General features: G+C 43.2%; 1 protein-coding gene across 1 annotated transcript in view; it reads right to left on the reverse strand.

Moving 5' to 3' along the window:
* gpatch8 (G patch domain containing 8) overlaps positions 1-12,709 on the reverse strand; it is a 115,590-nt gene extending 102,881 nt beyond the window's left edge. The window contains 1 exon segment of the mRNA XM_039739999.1: positions 12,603-12,709. Coding sequence (XP_039595933.1) covers positions 12,603-12,647 — 45 coding nt within the window. The 5' untranslated portion in view covers positions 12,648-12,709.
* Positions 12,710-17,051: the final 4,342 nt, after the last annotated feature.

Here is a 17,051-nt window from a genome sequence, read left to right on the forward strand (position 1 = left end):
TGTGGGATGTTTAATGTGTGTTATTATAGAGTTTACTTACCCTAACTGTGACGCACATTATTGAGAAGACGGACTGCAGAAGGTAAAAACTATTTTGAAACAAGAGGAGTAAGCGCTGATACCAGCTAGCGTGGAGTACAGAATCCAGCCTGTGCCCAGGGTGAGCAGGGTCTCAAAGAACTGCAGCCGTCAGTGTGTCGGGGTCTACTGGGGGAAGAGCAGAGCCAGAGATGTGCTGGGCCTGCTTCAACACCCTTGTCGTGGTCTCTTTTCGTGGGCTGTGGTGGTCCCATACCACCACCCTGTGACCCCCTCTTTCGGCAGTACACTCACATTAGTGTTTTGTGACTAACAATCAGTGGTGGCCATTGGTTGGATTTAATATCCTTGTAGCATGACGCAGAATGTCTTTCAAACGGCACCACTTGTTAGTTATATATAGGGTGGTCCAGATCTAATCATGCAATTTTCATTACGCTAGAACTTAAGTTTATTACATACAAAATCACCTGTAAAATCCCGGACCATTGAGAAGTGTGCGAACGGACGACATGAAGAATCATCTTCGCACCGAACTGTAATCGTCTCCACATAAATCAAAGTCATGCAGACAATCTGGATCTGCATAATTAGATCTGGACCACCCTGTAGAACCACAGCCCACAAACTATGACTTGTCCCGCTTGTTTTTATTGCACTTTGGAGTTTTATTTTCCACCATCTTTTCCAAACCTGGTTGTAGTGCGATTGCTGATGTTCAAAGAACTAATCCCTTGCGTCTTTATTTATTTATTGACTTGGAGAAATGAGGTCCAACCTGCTTGAAATGAACACAGGGTGGGGATACCGGCACTTGCGGAGAGCCTCCTTTTACGCTGCTCTGTTCCGTTTCCAGGAGTAGGCCCTTACTGAAGATGTGTAAATCTGAAAATGGCTACGACCACAGCAGCACTATGAACATGTGCCAACAGCTATGTTTCGAGCTGTTCCCAATTCTCACTCCTTGCCTCAGTTTTACAACAATTAAGACTCACTCGAGGTGACAAACTATCAGCGAACTACGAGGAGACTGAAGCTTTTGTTCTTTATACATTCTCTGGGTCCTCACATCTCCACCTGCCTCAACTGTGCTTATATTTATGCACGTAAGTTTAACAACGCAGTACACGATAAACAAACACACACAATAAAATTGGTAGTGTATAGTGACAATATGCATACTTAAAAGTTTACATTTTGGTTGGCATAAACTGAAACTGTGTCCATTTTCTTTGTTTCCCTTTAACTGAAATGCAGGCACATCTAAGCTGCACCTGTGCCACCTGAGCCTGACAGATTCAGACTTGTGAAGACACCAAACCGCAGCATCTCAGACACTGCACTCCAATCCCAGAATGCCAGCAGTAAACCATTAAACCCCTCACACCCGTCAACGAGGCGCATGGCAACACAGACCAACTGACCTAAATGAATATCAGCTCAAGATGGGATGGAATATTCACACACCGATTAATAATAAGCTTAACAGTAAAGACACCAGTGCTTTATATCTCTCTATTATATAAAAAATCGTGGGAGGAGATGAGACTTTGGTCATGAGAGGTTTTCAAGTCCCGCCTTCCTCTCCACATTTCCAGTTCACGGCCCGCGGTCCTCTCACCTCTCATTCGTGTGAACGCTTTTGTCAGACTCAGTTCCTGCACTCTCAGCTCTTATCAATTTTAACATTTTCATCACTTTAAGCTCCCCAACCAAAGAAGACGTATTACGTCCAAATGTTATTGAAGAATTTCATCACGAAGGGTTATCAACAGATAAAATGAGTACACGGGCAATCATAGCAGCGAGAAATGATGAAGTGAAATGAATTAACATAAAAATGTCAAATTTGTTAAATTTGTATCAATAGACTCTGCTGAAACAGTTGGTGGTGATGGTGTGGAAGATGAAATCATCAACTTACAATATCATGAAGAATATCGACAACCATTAACACCGTCTGGTCTTCCACCGGCCGAATTACTGTTGACAGAAGGACGTATCGTAATGTAATTGAGTAATTGATGTCCGAGTGATGGGCTATGTAATGGGATAAGAGGAGCTGCATTGAAAATTGGATGAACTATTCTGACGTGTAAAATTTGAACAGGTGACAAGAAAGGTAATCTTAACATGAGACACCAAAGGAGATCCTGATATGCCACTCATATTAAAATGTTAAAAGTTTCCCGTAGAATAGCTTTTGCAAAGGCAATGAACGAATCTCAGAATCAAACATTTGAAAAAGTTGTTTTATTTAATAGAGAGAAAGAAACAAAATTCAATCACGGGCAGTTATATGTCGCATTGTCACAATGAAAGTCAAACACAGAATTAAAATTCAATGTGACATTGACAAAAAATGGAATTCAAAAAATGTACTTTTCATGAAATTTTGCGGTAAAAGTGTAAGTTGAAAAATTACTTGCATGTTAATTTCAAAACCAAACAGAACGAAATCGTATTGCGTAACGAATACCTCTAACACACCATAAAACATAATTTACTTTCAAATTATTCCGTTTTACTGTTTGATATGGTTAATTACTTTCTGTAATGTATAATAGTTAGTTCTATTATGCATATGTAACAATTCCCATGAAAATAACAATCTCCATACGAGAGTGGCAGAGCCATGAAGAGGCTAGTGTGTAGCGCCTGCCCAGGGGTTGGCGAGTAAAGCAAGCAGGGGGGTAAAGCCCCCTAGTTTCTTTAAAAAAAATAAATAAATAAAATCCACTAATATTTGCATGCGTAAGCAAAAATGGGACAGTTTCGTATTATGCAAGGGGAACAGAAGACTTAATGTCATGGGTTAATGCTGGTGTGAAATTCACCTGATAACAAAGGCCCTGCTGTTCACCAGGTGCTTATTTTACGTTACAACACAGTATTTTTTGAAAGCATATTTCCTATCGATAAAACGTTCGTCTAAAAATTGTATACTTTTTAAAATAGTTTTCTTACTAGTGGATTATACAAGTAACATTAGCTATAATATAAATGCAAAAATATTAATGTGATAACTACCAAGCAAAACTCCTGACAGACAGAATCTATATACAGCACAGAAGAGAAGTGCAAATGTGCTGCTTAGCTTAGAAGTCACCTCTGCTCAGAGTATCCCCGACTCTAGCGCTGCTTTGAGGAAATGCAGTGACAGCACTTCACACAGGCGCAAACAACCAGCACATGACCCTTAAAAATATGTTGTTACTGGACGTGAGCAGACTGTGGCGACAACAATAAAATAACTCGCCACAGTATCACAGATTTCCCAAACACGAGAGCAAGTGATCGCACATACGCCTAAAGGTGCTTTGTTACGTGTGCGCTCGGCCAGCCGAACCAACAGGTGGCTTTCCCACTTATCAACTTTCACATGAAGCTCCCCTGAAACTCGAACTGAACAAGGCAGTAATGGCTCAAGGCAACAACGCATTTTGACAAGAGGCCAGCCCTGTCTACTTGCTCGGAGCAGCTGGGGGAATGGGAGGAGAATGGCACACACTGCAGGCAAGTCGTCTTTCATTTACACTTGTTTATTTTAATTCTAGGAAATCAACATCGACCCTGCACTGCTATGTGTTTATGTGAAGGGCTCGGGGATAAACGACAATTAGGACACTAAAACATGGGAACAGTAGCAGAGAAAGAGGGACAACTGGCACTGTGCTCCTGCAAGATGCTGGATGATTACTGTTCATTTGCTCAAATGCCCATTTTCATGTAGCTGGTGACAGTTCATCTAATTAATAAAATAAAATAAAGATGCTACTAGTCAGGCTAGAATTCTGTCCGTCTTTCCCCTTGCACACCGAGTAGCTCCTGAAGTGAGTCTGCAGGTCTGAAGGCTTCTGCATTTGTTGTCCGCTTCTTCATCTTCTTCTTCTTTCGGCTGCTCCCGTCAGGGTTGCCCCAGCAGATCCTCTTCTTCCATATCCTTCTGTCCTCGTCATCCTGCTCTGTCACACCCATCACCTGCATGTCCTTTCTCACCACATCCATAAACCTTCGTTTAGGTCTTCCTCTTTTCCTCTATGGGACAGTAAATCACGGTTGTCATTCAGGCTCCAATACCTCCACTGGATTTCATTTCCCATTTGGCTGGCAGTGTTCTTTCATGACCCAATCCACAGCCACAAGCAGACTTTGCATCCTCACCATAGAAACTTCTATGGCCTCCCATGCCCAAACTCTCAAATATCTTCTTGTAGTCAGCAACACTAATGCCGAGTGGCAGGTTCGACTAGGATGCACAGAGCTGCTGTCTGATCGGCATGCATCGGTGCATCTTAATGGAAGCCAGCCTGCTGGTCTTGCAGCTTCTGGCCCAGTGGTCCCTTCAGTCTGTCCAGGATATTCCAGTTGAATTTCAGGTCAAGAGTACTTGTCACAACAGAAATGCATAATGGACAGGATCAGTAGGCTACTTGAGAGATTTCTGCTTTTAGAGCTTCACTTTTTTTTTTTTTTTTTTTTTTGAGTCCATCAAAGAAACAATTCAGCCGACACTTTCAGATTATGAGCTTCTTCTCTTTCTGGTTGTCATCATGGTTAACATTCTCAGACCTGCTTAATCAAATTCAGGTTGCAGCAGGAAACGAGGCACAAAACAACCCTTGCCAGGACCATTTTAAACTCACCAAATATCTTAGCAAATACATGCAAGGAAAAAACGACCCTGCGGAGGAAAACCCAGGAGGCCCTGTAAGCTCCAGCAAATAACATCAGGATGCAGGATTCAAACTCAAGGCCACGAATCTCCGGGTTAGTAGCACTACTCTCTGCGCCACCATACTGCCCTCGATTGCTATTATCCATCTTCTAAACTATAAATCTTACCTCTGCCAACTCTTTTATATTTCACAAGGAAACACACTCATTAACATCTCGGTCAAGCAGCTACACATGGGAAATAGACAATGTATTTCCATCCCTGAGGTAAATAATCATTGTATCGCTCTAACATTTCTAATGCCTTGAATACATAAGCTATCAAATGAAGGCCCCACTGAATTAAAATGCACATCAGCCAAGCCAAGGCAGGGTGCGAGACAATGGCGTGCTAAGAAGGTAAATGGCCTTCAGGCCCAAAATCCATTTGCTCATTTGACATTCTGCTGAAGGAATCAGACTGCCGTGCCACTTGTAAGAAGTGCACCTCTGCTGGAATCTTTAATGCCTTTTCTACCGTTACCCTTTAACTCCACTTCTGTTCAACAAAAGTCCCCACAGAGTTAACGCTCACAAAATGGACGATGCTGCAAACTAGAGCTACTGTTCAAAATCTCCTTGGCAATGTTCATACGACGGAGAAAAAGTCTCCAGCAAGGGAAGGCTTTGAGCATAAAACATTTCCTAACCAGCAGGTAAATGTGAGTCGGTGCAGGCTGACATTATGGACACAAGAGGTCAAGAGGAAAATCGAAAAGCCAATCTAGTGGTGAATCAAAAGGCAAGTACACAGAAAACGGAGACATGTCTGGTTTCTGTCTCATTTTTCACCATCAGCTGCCCACCTATGACATCGGATTTCAAGCCAAATGAAGAATTTGAGTGAAGCTGCTTTTCCACTAACACATGGAACAGGAACCTGTCTGGAAGCCTCGCTCCAACATTATAAAACACGTTAAATATATGCATACTTAAACCACCACCAAGATAGAGTAGAGTACTCCGATACTTCAGCGACAATTAATTTATATTGCAATCTAACCATTAAAAATGGCTCATTTATTTTTTTCAGTGCTATATTACATTATTCACATCTGCCAGCACACTGGCGTGTCACACTCATGATGAACACCACCTTTAGCTCAGACTGCACTTGGTTTAAATTCTGCGACTCCAACACTGAGAACTGCACAAAACCAGTTCAGACAACCAGGAGGAGTGCGCAAAAAGGGCCAAGAGAGAAACCACCTTCAACTGCAGCCTCGTCTCTTGTGTAACCCTATAAGCAGACCACAAGGTCACGATGCCTTCATTGAAGCTCTTCTGGTTGGGAACAAAATTCCACATTTAAAGAAGAAGCTAAAACACTAACTAGGCAGGGCCTGACGCTGTAGCAGGTTCAAGTAGAGAAGAAGCGTAAATGCATTAATGACACAGCAACGTGCTGCCCAAAGCACCTCTCAGCTACTTACACAAACCATCTCAAGTTCAACGTAAGTTTGCATTTTATCTTCACTCAACAGCAACATATTAAAGAACCAGATGAAGTGGACTGTCCACCTTTGCCATATCTCATCATTTTAATATAAATCTTCTACACTGGCGTTGGAATGAAAACAAGGAAGCAGCCGAAAGGATCCAATTAGAACTTCCGAAAGGCGTCTTCCTTACTTTGGGCATTCAGCCCTCTGCAGCAGAGTTGAGCCGAGGCCAAACTGAACCGCGCCATGTTTTAGTTAACTCAAGGCACCGACGCAAGAACAAACAACTTCCTCCCTTAAACCTTTCAAATAAAAAAATAAAGCAGCAAATCGGCCACTAAATTACACCATCACCACTGGGAAACCAGAAATGATATTTAGGAATTTATTATTTTTAGGATTTATTTGCCCAGCTTAATTAACATTCAAACTGTCAAATCACCTCCAGGCTGATCACAGTCGACTACACTCAAATGTAAGTAATAAAAATTGTAATTACAAAGCAAGAAAATACAGAAACAAACAGTAGGAACTGACATTGTGGTGGTGCAGAATATTGTAATATTGTATTTATTCATATTGTAATATTTATTATGTTCATCACAGAAGAGTCTGAAATACAAATGCTACAAATGAGACATCATCACACACAGATATGCCTAGCAAGCTACTCGCAGTCTACAAGATCATCACAAACGGAAATGGACTAAAAACCTGGGACGGGCAAACAAGGCACCGAAAGGAAAACCGGGCTCCAAGGCTTCACTGCAACTAAAACAACTGAGAAGAACTCGCCTTGCAGCCCTTGGTCTTAAAATGTCGCCTTACGTTATTAGGACTTTGCTTCTAGTGGTCTGCAAATAGGGTCAGTCAAGTCAACTGGCGCAAAAAGTATTGCAGCATAAGGTGGCACAAAATGACATTCCCCAGTACAGCAGTACAACATACATTATACACACACACACATTATATATATATATATATATATATATATGTGTGTGTGTGTGTGTGTGTGTGTGTGTGTGTATATAATATATATAATAATATAATATATACAGGCGGTCCCCGGGTTACGTACGAGTTAGGGACTGTAGGTTTGTACTCAAGTTAGATTTGTACGTAAGTCAGAACAGGTCCATTATTTGAATAAATGCTATTGTTGACCGACTGTAACCAAGTGCTCTGCCAATGAATGATGGAGTTTCACGTCTCTCTGACCTTTTTATTATTTCTACTTTATTTTCCATGGTGATGGTTTTTCTCTTCTTTACTGTATCATCAGATTTGTGTTTCATTGTTGAAGGGTGAAGACAAACGGTTAAGATGAGCTCTTCTGCACAGCACTGTACTCGCTTTCACAGCAGGAAGGCACCTGTCGTCAACACGTCTGATGTACTGACAAGAGACAACTTCCTGCTATGTGCGTAACAAGCAGGCTTGCTATTGACGATGAATGGGGGCAGCGAGGGGGGGTTCATCACCAGCCCACCACACAGTCACCTCCACTACAGTATGCTGCCTGCAGCGCCCGCCCACCGAGAACGAACAGGGTGCGGCCAAAGGCGGTAGTGAATCGCCCCATTCAACAGGCAGCCATCCAATGCACACTACAGTGCTACCCCCCCCGCCGCCCCGCTCACCCTCAACAGCCTCCATTCAGCCACAACCGGGTCACCGCTTGCAGCAAGACCAGCCGCCCACCGAGAACGAACTGGGCGGCCGTGTATGGTGGGCCAGTGAAACCGCTTGCAGCCGGGAGCCACCCGAGGGACACTACACTGCGCAAGCAGCGAAATCGCCCCCTCCCAGCCACTGCTTGCAGCGTCCCCAGGCCGAAGATGACGGAGCGGCAGTTACTGTGGCCTGTTCGTAAGTCGTAGGTCGGATGTCCATAACCTATATATATATATATATATATATATATATATATAAATAAAAATCACAGGACAAGTGCAAGACAGGTAAAGAGCGATATTGAACTATATACAAATAAATGTGAACAGACTGTAATATCTTGAACTATTTTACTATTTACTCTCCAAGATCCCTCAATTCTAAGGTTCTCCACATACTCGGACCTAACAAGAAACATAGTGGGTAGGCAGAATTTAGGCATTATGCACCAAAACTATGAAATACACTACCAGTAGCAATTAGAGAAGCTGAATCACTTCCTTGTGTCACAAAGCGTCTGTTTAGTTACACATCTATCTATCTATCTATCTATTTTCGACAGCCCCTATTACCTTAGTCTCTGTCAGTTTATTTTATATAAATGTCTTTTAGCAGCATCTCTGATTGCCTACTGTATAGTCTGTGGTTTTATTTCTTTTTATTCTTTGAGCTACATTTCATGTGTGAAAGGTGCTACATAAATAGCTTGATTGAAATAACTAGTAAAAGATAAACAGCTAATAATAACATACAAAACAACAGTATGAAGAGGCATATAAATAAGCTATGAGGGGTCCAGAGTCTGAACCACCAAGCAGCAGACGGTGTGGTACAAGCTGGCAAACCTGGTTTGGATGCTACTGTACCTTCTGCCAGGCGGAAGTGGGACAAAGACGCGGTGAGAACGTTCCTTCACAATACTGTGGGCTTTGTGGATGCACTGCTTTATAAAGACGTCTTTAATGGAGGGCAGACAGGTCCCAATGATCTGTAATGCAGTGTGCACGATCTGTTGTAGGGCCTTCTGGTCAGAGACACTGCCGTTCACAACCCAGACAGTAAGCTTCCTAAAATTATGAATCCTATCGATTAACAAGCGACTTTATGATGTACAGAAGTAAGTAACACAGGTGCTACTTTTTTTTGAGTGTTTCCACAAAAATCCTCTTCATCTGTCATTTTAGGAATGGATAGAAACTACTACTTTGTTAGCCCCATCCCAGAAGCTGCTCAGCAAAATGCATCGCATGTTGACTGAAAATACACTCTCGCTGAATGACGTAATTCTTGGCTGAGTGGCAGAGTGGTGACATGACTCTTAGTGTTAAAACGTGAAGACAGGCAAGAGCAGCCAATAAGTCTTTTTCTGTCTCTGCAACCAAAATACCAAACAAGTCCTTTTCTGTATTCTTTAAATGTTGCAGTTCCAAGCTGAACATTTTCAATTTGTGTGTATAAATGCGAACTGCTCTGTGATTACACTGGCAATCGGAAGGTTGCCGGTTCGAATCCTGTGAATGCCAAAAAAAGGGGACTCTGCTCTGTTGGGCCCTTAACCTACAACTGCTGAGCGCTTTGAGTAGTGAGAAAAGCGCTATATAAATGCAAAGAATTATTAATTAGTATTGTTGAGTGAAATAAAACTGCACAAATATATGCAGCTACATGACCTAGATGGACACACTGACTTACGGACACTCTCAGCTATTTGCAGACAACCTCAGGAAAGACAATTTTCACTAACAGACCAATGTGATGGCACCGCAGCCCAGAAAAATCAACGTCTCACCAACATGTTTAGTTAATCAGAACAAAGCTTTTTAGCCAGAAAGGGCCATTTATGGGCTGTTAAAGAGTAGTGCAGATGGAGACACATGTCTGAAGGCAAGTAGGCGGCACTGTGCTTCTTCCGAGTCTTGTCTGTACCCGCTTCTAATAACTGACAGAGAAAACTAACACCACTACAGACGTCGTATTGAAAAACAGCATTTGTCGCTTATTCCTTTATTACTCCACACAATTCACTCTTTACCTCTACCCATTTCATATGCATTTAGATGTGAGATTATTTTATACTATTTAGAACAACGTCTTTTAATTTCCTCTGAATTCTCCACTGCCCTCTCTTACTCTGTAATTTAAACTGATTAGCCTGGCAGTAGTGGCAGCATTTGGATATACAAAGTACAGCAACATTCTTACTTGCATGACTGACCAAAATGCATCCCATCACCACGATAAAAATAGAATGAATTAAAATACAGAACTTCATTTAATAGGGAAAGTCAAAATTAGAAAAAGGCACAAGTCGGGGAATGAACTTCTAAAGCAGCTTTACCAGCGTCCTTTACGCAGTCACAAGATCTTGTGTCGTTCTCAGGCCGATTTGCTCCTGCCCAATTATTGATGTGAAAGTTTAAAATCACTGCTCAAGTTCATGAGGACCTTATTTGTATTCTGGAAACTTCTCTGCTCCTATACGTATTATCAGGATATCCATGTTATTGATTCCATGAGACAAACTAAATAGAAATAGAAGCCTTAACAGCCAAGTACACACAAAAATACAACTTGAACAATTACGTAAAAGCGTATAAACGTTCACAAAATGGGGCATCTACAGATTCTAAAAGAAACGCAAAAATGGCTGTGAAATAATAACACACTCCTTTCTATTTATTTTAAAGAAGAGCTTATTCTTCTTCTAGAGGAGACGGACGACACAGTACTGTTGTTTACGGAGTCAAGCAGCTTAACATCCAACTGCAGGAAGAAACAAAAGTGGGATGAAACAGAGAAGAGAAATAAAAACGCCGAGCAGCGGAATTCAAGAGAGGGGGCCAGGACTGGAGGCAGTACCCATCTCCCTAGAGGAGGAATACGGGGAAATGCAGGCTTTGAATTCAATAAACTAAACAAATTAATTCTGTTAAAGCAGGAGTGTAATGGCTACTCCACCAAGCTCTGGGTTTGCTAATGTGCTGCAATGGGCTGTTCTTTACGCGTCCTCTGGGGAGTCACTACAGGTATGCATTAAAAATAGAACATCAAATCAAGTATAAATCTTAATATTCTAAAATTTCCAGAGAACTGCCAAAAAATGAAATGAATGCGTTCTTTCTGATGATGCTGACCAAGAGAAAGGCAGTTCAAGAAGCACTTGGTGCTTAACAAGGAGGCACGCTTTGTGGATTACGGAGGATTTGGCACGTCACTTTAGCAATGATGAGTTATGAAAAACACTCATACGTTAAGTGATCACTCTTAAGTCAGTTAACAATGTGTGTAGCGCTTAATGCTTTCAGAAATCTCACATTTGATAACTGCACAGGTTTTTCTTCGATTGACTCTGCTTTTCTGACTAATCGTTTTCATCCAAACAAAAAAAAATAAATAAAATTCCAGTGAAAGACACCAATGATTCAAACCAATGCCATCTTGTTGCCAAACAAATGCCTGTCCGAAACCAACCAGAGGAAACAAACTCCTGTTAGATCACAATCAGCACACCAGTATTAGGAAAGGAAAGGCAGAGCTGCATTGTTCCTTGTTCTAACATTAAAGAGAGACAACAGAAAAGCTGCCATCCCAAACTCTAAGAGGCTAAGGATTCTTAAAAAGACTAAATCTTGTGATCACCGCACTCCCCTGGACACAAACCTAAGAGATTGCTGTTTTTGAGAGGAATTATTTGTTTTTGACATCACGTTCAGGCTCCTTAATGTAAAACACGGTTAATAAGAACACAATGCATGTAATGACAATATCTTTACTATTGAATCATAAATGATACCGCAAATTGGGACTTAAGAGTTCACCGGAGGATGGGGGAATGAAACACAGGGACGAGTTTTTGGTAAAACCACTAAAAGGGCTGCACTCTTTTTTAAATTCTGCAGATTATGTCCACTACATGCAAATATTATACGTTTACAAAGTATTGATCAATGAAGTTGGAGACCAGGAATCGGCCTCCCTGACTATGACAGACGTAACGCAGGAATACAGCGAAGACTACACGCTAGAAATGCACAGATATGCAGCGGCAGGCGCAGATTCAAGTTCGTTTACGTTATTTAGATGGTGCACGAATCCCTCCAGGCGTGTCTGCCGATTGCTGTATTTGATTTATTTATTGATTGATTCACTGATTGACTGATTTATTTAATCGATGGCAGAGCACGGTGTGGATGTGAACTCGCGGAGTTGAAAATCAAGACGCAAAGAGAAGGCAGGACACGATCTGGCAAGCCGGTGCCGTGCGGGGAGCAACACCCGCAATCCACACGGAGGCTCGGTGTTTGGCTGCATTACCATACCCACCCACGGGACGCAAGTCGACACAAGTGACCGCAAACAAAACGAAGGCGCGAGAGACGTGCGAATGGTACGTGAGGACGCGCCAGGTGCCCCCTGGCTATGCGCGCCGGGGACTCTTCGTCCCCTTCTCGCGTGGAGCGTTTTATCTCAACTGGATGGAGCGCACAGTGTGACTGTGGCTGGCGGTCTCAGGGCCTCGGACAGGCGTAGGATTTGCTGCTGAACTGTAGCTGTCCAGTTCTGCAGCGACAAGGCCTTTCCCAAAGCTCCACTATAAAGGAGAGGAACAGCGCTTGAAACGCCAACTCGCGCTACAGCCGAGGCGTCGTCCTTTTCGCCCACACCTCCCGCCTACTCAGCGGCGGGTTTACCAAAATCGCTTTTGGCACAGTTGCCCGTTTTCGTTTTTACCTGGAAATCACGATCTTCGTTGAAACGCGAAAACCTATCAGCCATTTTCCTTTCTTGCTTCAGCTTCTTCTTGTCGTCGTCCCTCCTTTGCTTGCTCGACCTGCCAGTTCCTAATGCCCCGCCTTCCGACGGTAGTGTCTGAGCCTTCAACCAATGAGCGAGAGGCACACTCCTTGATTGGCGCTGAAGTCCGCTAGTAGAAAACCTTGCGCCTTTGCAAATGATCAAAACACAAGTGGAGAGCTGGCCAATGAGCCTACGGGAGACTAGTGATTGACAACTGTATTAGCCAATAAAAAAAGAAGTTAATGTGCATGGCATTACTTTATTTGTCGTACAGTACCTTCAATGTCATTGTCTTTATTGCTGTTACAAGCAACGTACAACAAAAATATTTAAATTGTTTCACTTTAAAACGAGGGGCACAAGTGCTAGTCCTGCTACCAGACAACTCCACAGTCCTAGGTTCAGATTCTGGTCTGGACACTCTCTTGCGTGCACATTCTCCCCATTTAGTGAGGATTTTGTCTTTGGATATGCCAGTTTTTCTCCAATATTCCAAAAACTTGCAGCTGGGTTTAATAATACCCCTGCAACTGGACTTGTAAGCTGATGTGCCCTACAATTGACTGGCAGTCCCCTCCATGGTTGGTTACTGCCTTTGATTTGAAAGTGGAAGGAGATCAGAAAATTGAAGGATGTGTGGAATTATAGTCCTACAGTGTGAAGATGTGGCCCACAATATGTGTGTTCATTTTCTTTTATTTAACTGTGATGTCTACTGTAAAAAGAATGACACAATTTGGGTGGGGCATTCCAGCCAGAATTGGGCAAGGTTCCATACCTGGACTGGAGGCCATCCCATTGAAAGCTCAAGAGGAAAGACAGGGTGTTCCCTACCCTAGCCAGGAAGATGGCAGAAGATGCCAGTTTGGATCTGGGTATGCTGATGTCCCAGCAGGGTCAGGTCAATTAATGATATCCAGCTATGAAGCTAGTATGACAGTCGTACCGGGGAGACAACTGGTCAGAGCTGCATGCTCCTCCGATACATTAGATGGCAGCATCCCTGGGTGCTGCTACCTCTATGGACACCCCCAAGGCATGCTGGGAACTGTAGTCCCATGGGACAGCTTTAACTCTTCGAGGGCTGAATATTTTTTCTGAAAAGCACCCAATGCACTGGATTCACTTGCACTGGCTGTTGGCACATGTTTGGCATCTTTGGCAGCAGTGGCTGTGGGCCGGCTACCTCTTTGTCTTCACACAGCAGGTGGGCAATGGTAGTAGACGCAGTGTGATGCAATATGTTTTGTATCTCTTGCCATCATAAGTGGTGGTCCTCCTAGGCACATGCTGCTACACGACCAGCTGGGAACCGATAGGCCGATGCTGGTCCCTCACTTTCATTTTCGATATCTATCTCCAGAACACTTCCATCAAACTCAGAGTCCGAAAAGTCAGAGTCCGATTCAGCGATAATACAGTATGTGAAAAGTCCATGGAGTATTTTGCTTTGCACGTCTGTTTTAGTCTCTCGCCAGATGTCAATGCCATTTTAGAGGCTGGTTGCTCTTCACTACTCCTGCATGCACAGGGAATTGAGGTCAAATCAAGAAAGCTACGTAACTTTCCTTGAACCAAACAGAGTTGAACTAAAACATAAGGGCGAGTTTTCACAGTTAACAGCCCATTACTGTCCTCTACCCCTGAATTTTGACAAAAGTCAACATCAGCCCTGAAAGAGTTAATGTGTTCCAGAGGTGCCACCAGAGGGTGCTGTGCAGATTTGTGACCCCTAATTTCAGGAACGTCCGCTCGACCCAGAAGTGTTTCCAGTAGGCTATGCCTTAGCACCGGAAGTACTCCTGGGTTTAAGATGAAGGTGAGTCTGAGTCAGGAGAGGAGCTGGACAACACTCGCCTGGGAGGAGTGGAGGAATAAGGGAGAGAAAGGGAGAGGAGCAGAAAATATTTGGGAAGGAACAACGTATAAGGACCTTGTTGTTAGGTACGTAGCTTAATAAACCTGTTTAACTTGAACCCGGGACCTGTGTGGCGTGGTTGTTCTTGAGGTTTGGGGTGCTGCAATGCCCCCTACTGGTCACACTATGTTATCGAAGGATAGGTGAGACTCAACATGTTTGTTACTAGATTGGTCTACTCTCTCACCTTAAGATTAACACACACACACACACACACACACAGATCTGTTCACACAATTACATATGAGTGATGCCCAACTGCCAGTCATTGCATAGTGCTCCACTTAGGGACTTGCTCCCTGGCACTAACAACGTACCGGTGTCCTCGAGACACACGAAGGCTCACACACTTATTGCTTCTATGCCACTTACCAACCAACGATGTCTTACTTCTACCGCACTATTGAGGTGTGACCTCTCAGTCTTGATGGCTCTCCTCTTATGACTGGGAGTCCCAAGGCACATCAATTTCAAAAAGCACTTCCAAAAATGGCCACTAGACCATCCAAACCTGGCTATTGAGAAGGAAAATCCAGGATCTTCATAAAAATGAAAGAATTATTTTTCACCAAAAGTTTGTGCAGCATAAGTTCTGTAGAGCGCATCAGGCGATAATGGAGTTGCCTAACATACAAGGTGATCCAATTGGACTAAATCACAATTCCTAAATGAGATCAAAACACAGAGCAGAAGGTGAGAACATCAAGAAATCACAATAAGGCACAGCAAACACTCCGAAACTCGCCAAGAACTCCCTAGAGCAGGGGTCACCAAGTCCAGTCCTGGAGGACCACCGTGGTTGCAGGTTTTCATTCTCACCCTTTTCTTAATGAGTGACCCGTTTTTGCTGCTAAGTAACTTCTTTTGAATTCATTCTAATTGACTCGTTCTTGAAGACTCAGACCCCTTAATTGTTTCTTTTTCTTTAATTAGCAGCCAAACAATAACGAGATACAAAATGAGCCAAAACAACTGGTGCCCATCATACAATATCTGAAAATAAAGAAAGGAATGTCGATCAGCTCTTAGAAAAGAGAAAATCCACAATTACAGAAATGTCTGCTAATGCACCACGAGAGCAGCAACAAGCCACGAAATTAAAGAACGCGTTTAATTAACGACAAGAATTGGCGCCTCATTAGGCATCTGGTTGGAGTCTGAGGCCCTCACTTAGGTGGTCTTCTGTTGGCTCCCTCACTTCACATTTCATTTGTTTGGGTGCCATTTAAGAAAAGAAATGAAAAATTCAGAGGAACGATGAAGAAATTCAAGGGAACAAATCTTAGAAAAGCAATTCAATTAAAATGAATTCACAAGAAGTTAATTAGCAGCACAATCAGGGCACTCATTAAAAAAGGGTTAGAATGAAAAGCTGCAGCCACGGTGGTCCTCCAGGACTGGACTTGGCGACCCCTGTCCTAGTGCATCTGAAATGAACTGCCCTCTGCCCTATCGATACAGAGAGTCTCCCATAATTCCTGGCAGTGATTGGCAGGTTGTCCCGCCTCTTGGGGAACCACCCACAAAACACAAGGAACATAACAAAGGCTCTGACAACAAAGCAGATAATAAACAGGAGCAACTTGAACAAAGATAAAATAGCACCAAAATGACAATAGTACTACAGTGTTGTGCCATGTTAGCCGTTATGAACGTAATGAGAAGTCAAACAAAATGACCCCATTTATTGGCTAACTACAAAGATTACAATATGCTGGCTTTTGAGGGAACTCAGGCCCCTTCTTCAAGCGAGATTTGCTCTTTGCTCCATTCAGCTTCCCGCCAATGCTGACTATTCTCAGTCCCTGTTGCTGAAAAACATCTCCATGGCACGCTGCTGCCACTGCTGCCATTCTTCACTGGCTAAGAGACGTGATGCTTGGAATGGAGGCCCAGCGGTTCAATTTTGGTTTCATCGGACCACCAGGCGTTGTTTCTCGCGGTCTGAGAGTCCTTCAGGTGCCCATTGGCCAACTCCAGACAGGCTGCCCTGTACCTTTTACTGAGGGGAGGCACAGATCCAGAGGTGGCCTTAGTGGTGTGCATTGCCTAGGGCTGACCAAGACTAGGCATGGGCCGGTCATGTCAAATGCTTTTACCGCTATGTGTGGACTGTATAAACTTGCACACGAATTTAATAAAAATAATGTTAACATACACCGGATTTTCTCATTACAGTATTCAGCTAAATTTTTGCAAGATAACACGTGAACTTCATCAAAATATAACTTGACAAATCTGCTCAAACAGGACATGCAGATCTCAAAAGCAGGGCCCCCTTAGGCACAGGGCCTGGCACGGTTGCCCCACTTGCCACCCCCAAACGTCGCTCTTGCTCCGTTCTGTCCGATCTGTCATAAAGCCCCGATCAGTGGAGTGCTGCGCTGATGCTTGTCCTTCTAGAAGTTTCTCCCACCTCCACACAGGAGCTCAGCCAGAGTGACCCATTGGGTCTTACCAAAGCT

The sequence above is a fragment of the Polypterus senegalus genome, chromosome 17, assembly GCF_016835505.1.
Source record: "Polypterus senegalus isolate Bchr_013 chromosome 17, ASM1683550v1, whole genome shotgun sequence".
Lineage (NCBI taxonomy): Eukaryota > Metazoa > Chordata > Cladistia > Polypteriformes > Polypteridae > Polypterus > Polypterus senegalus.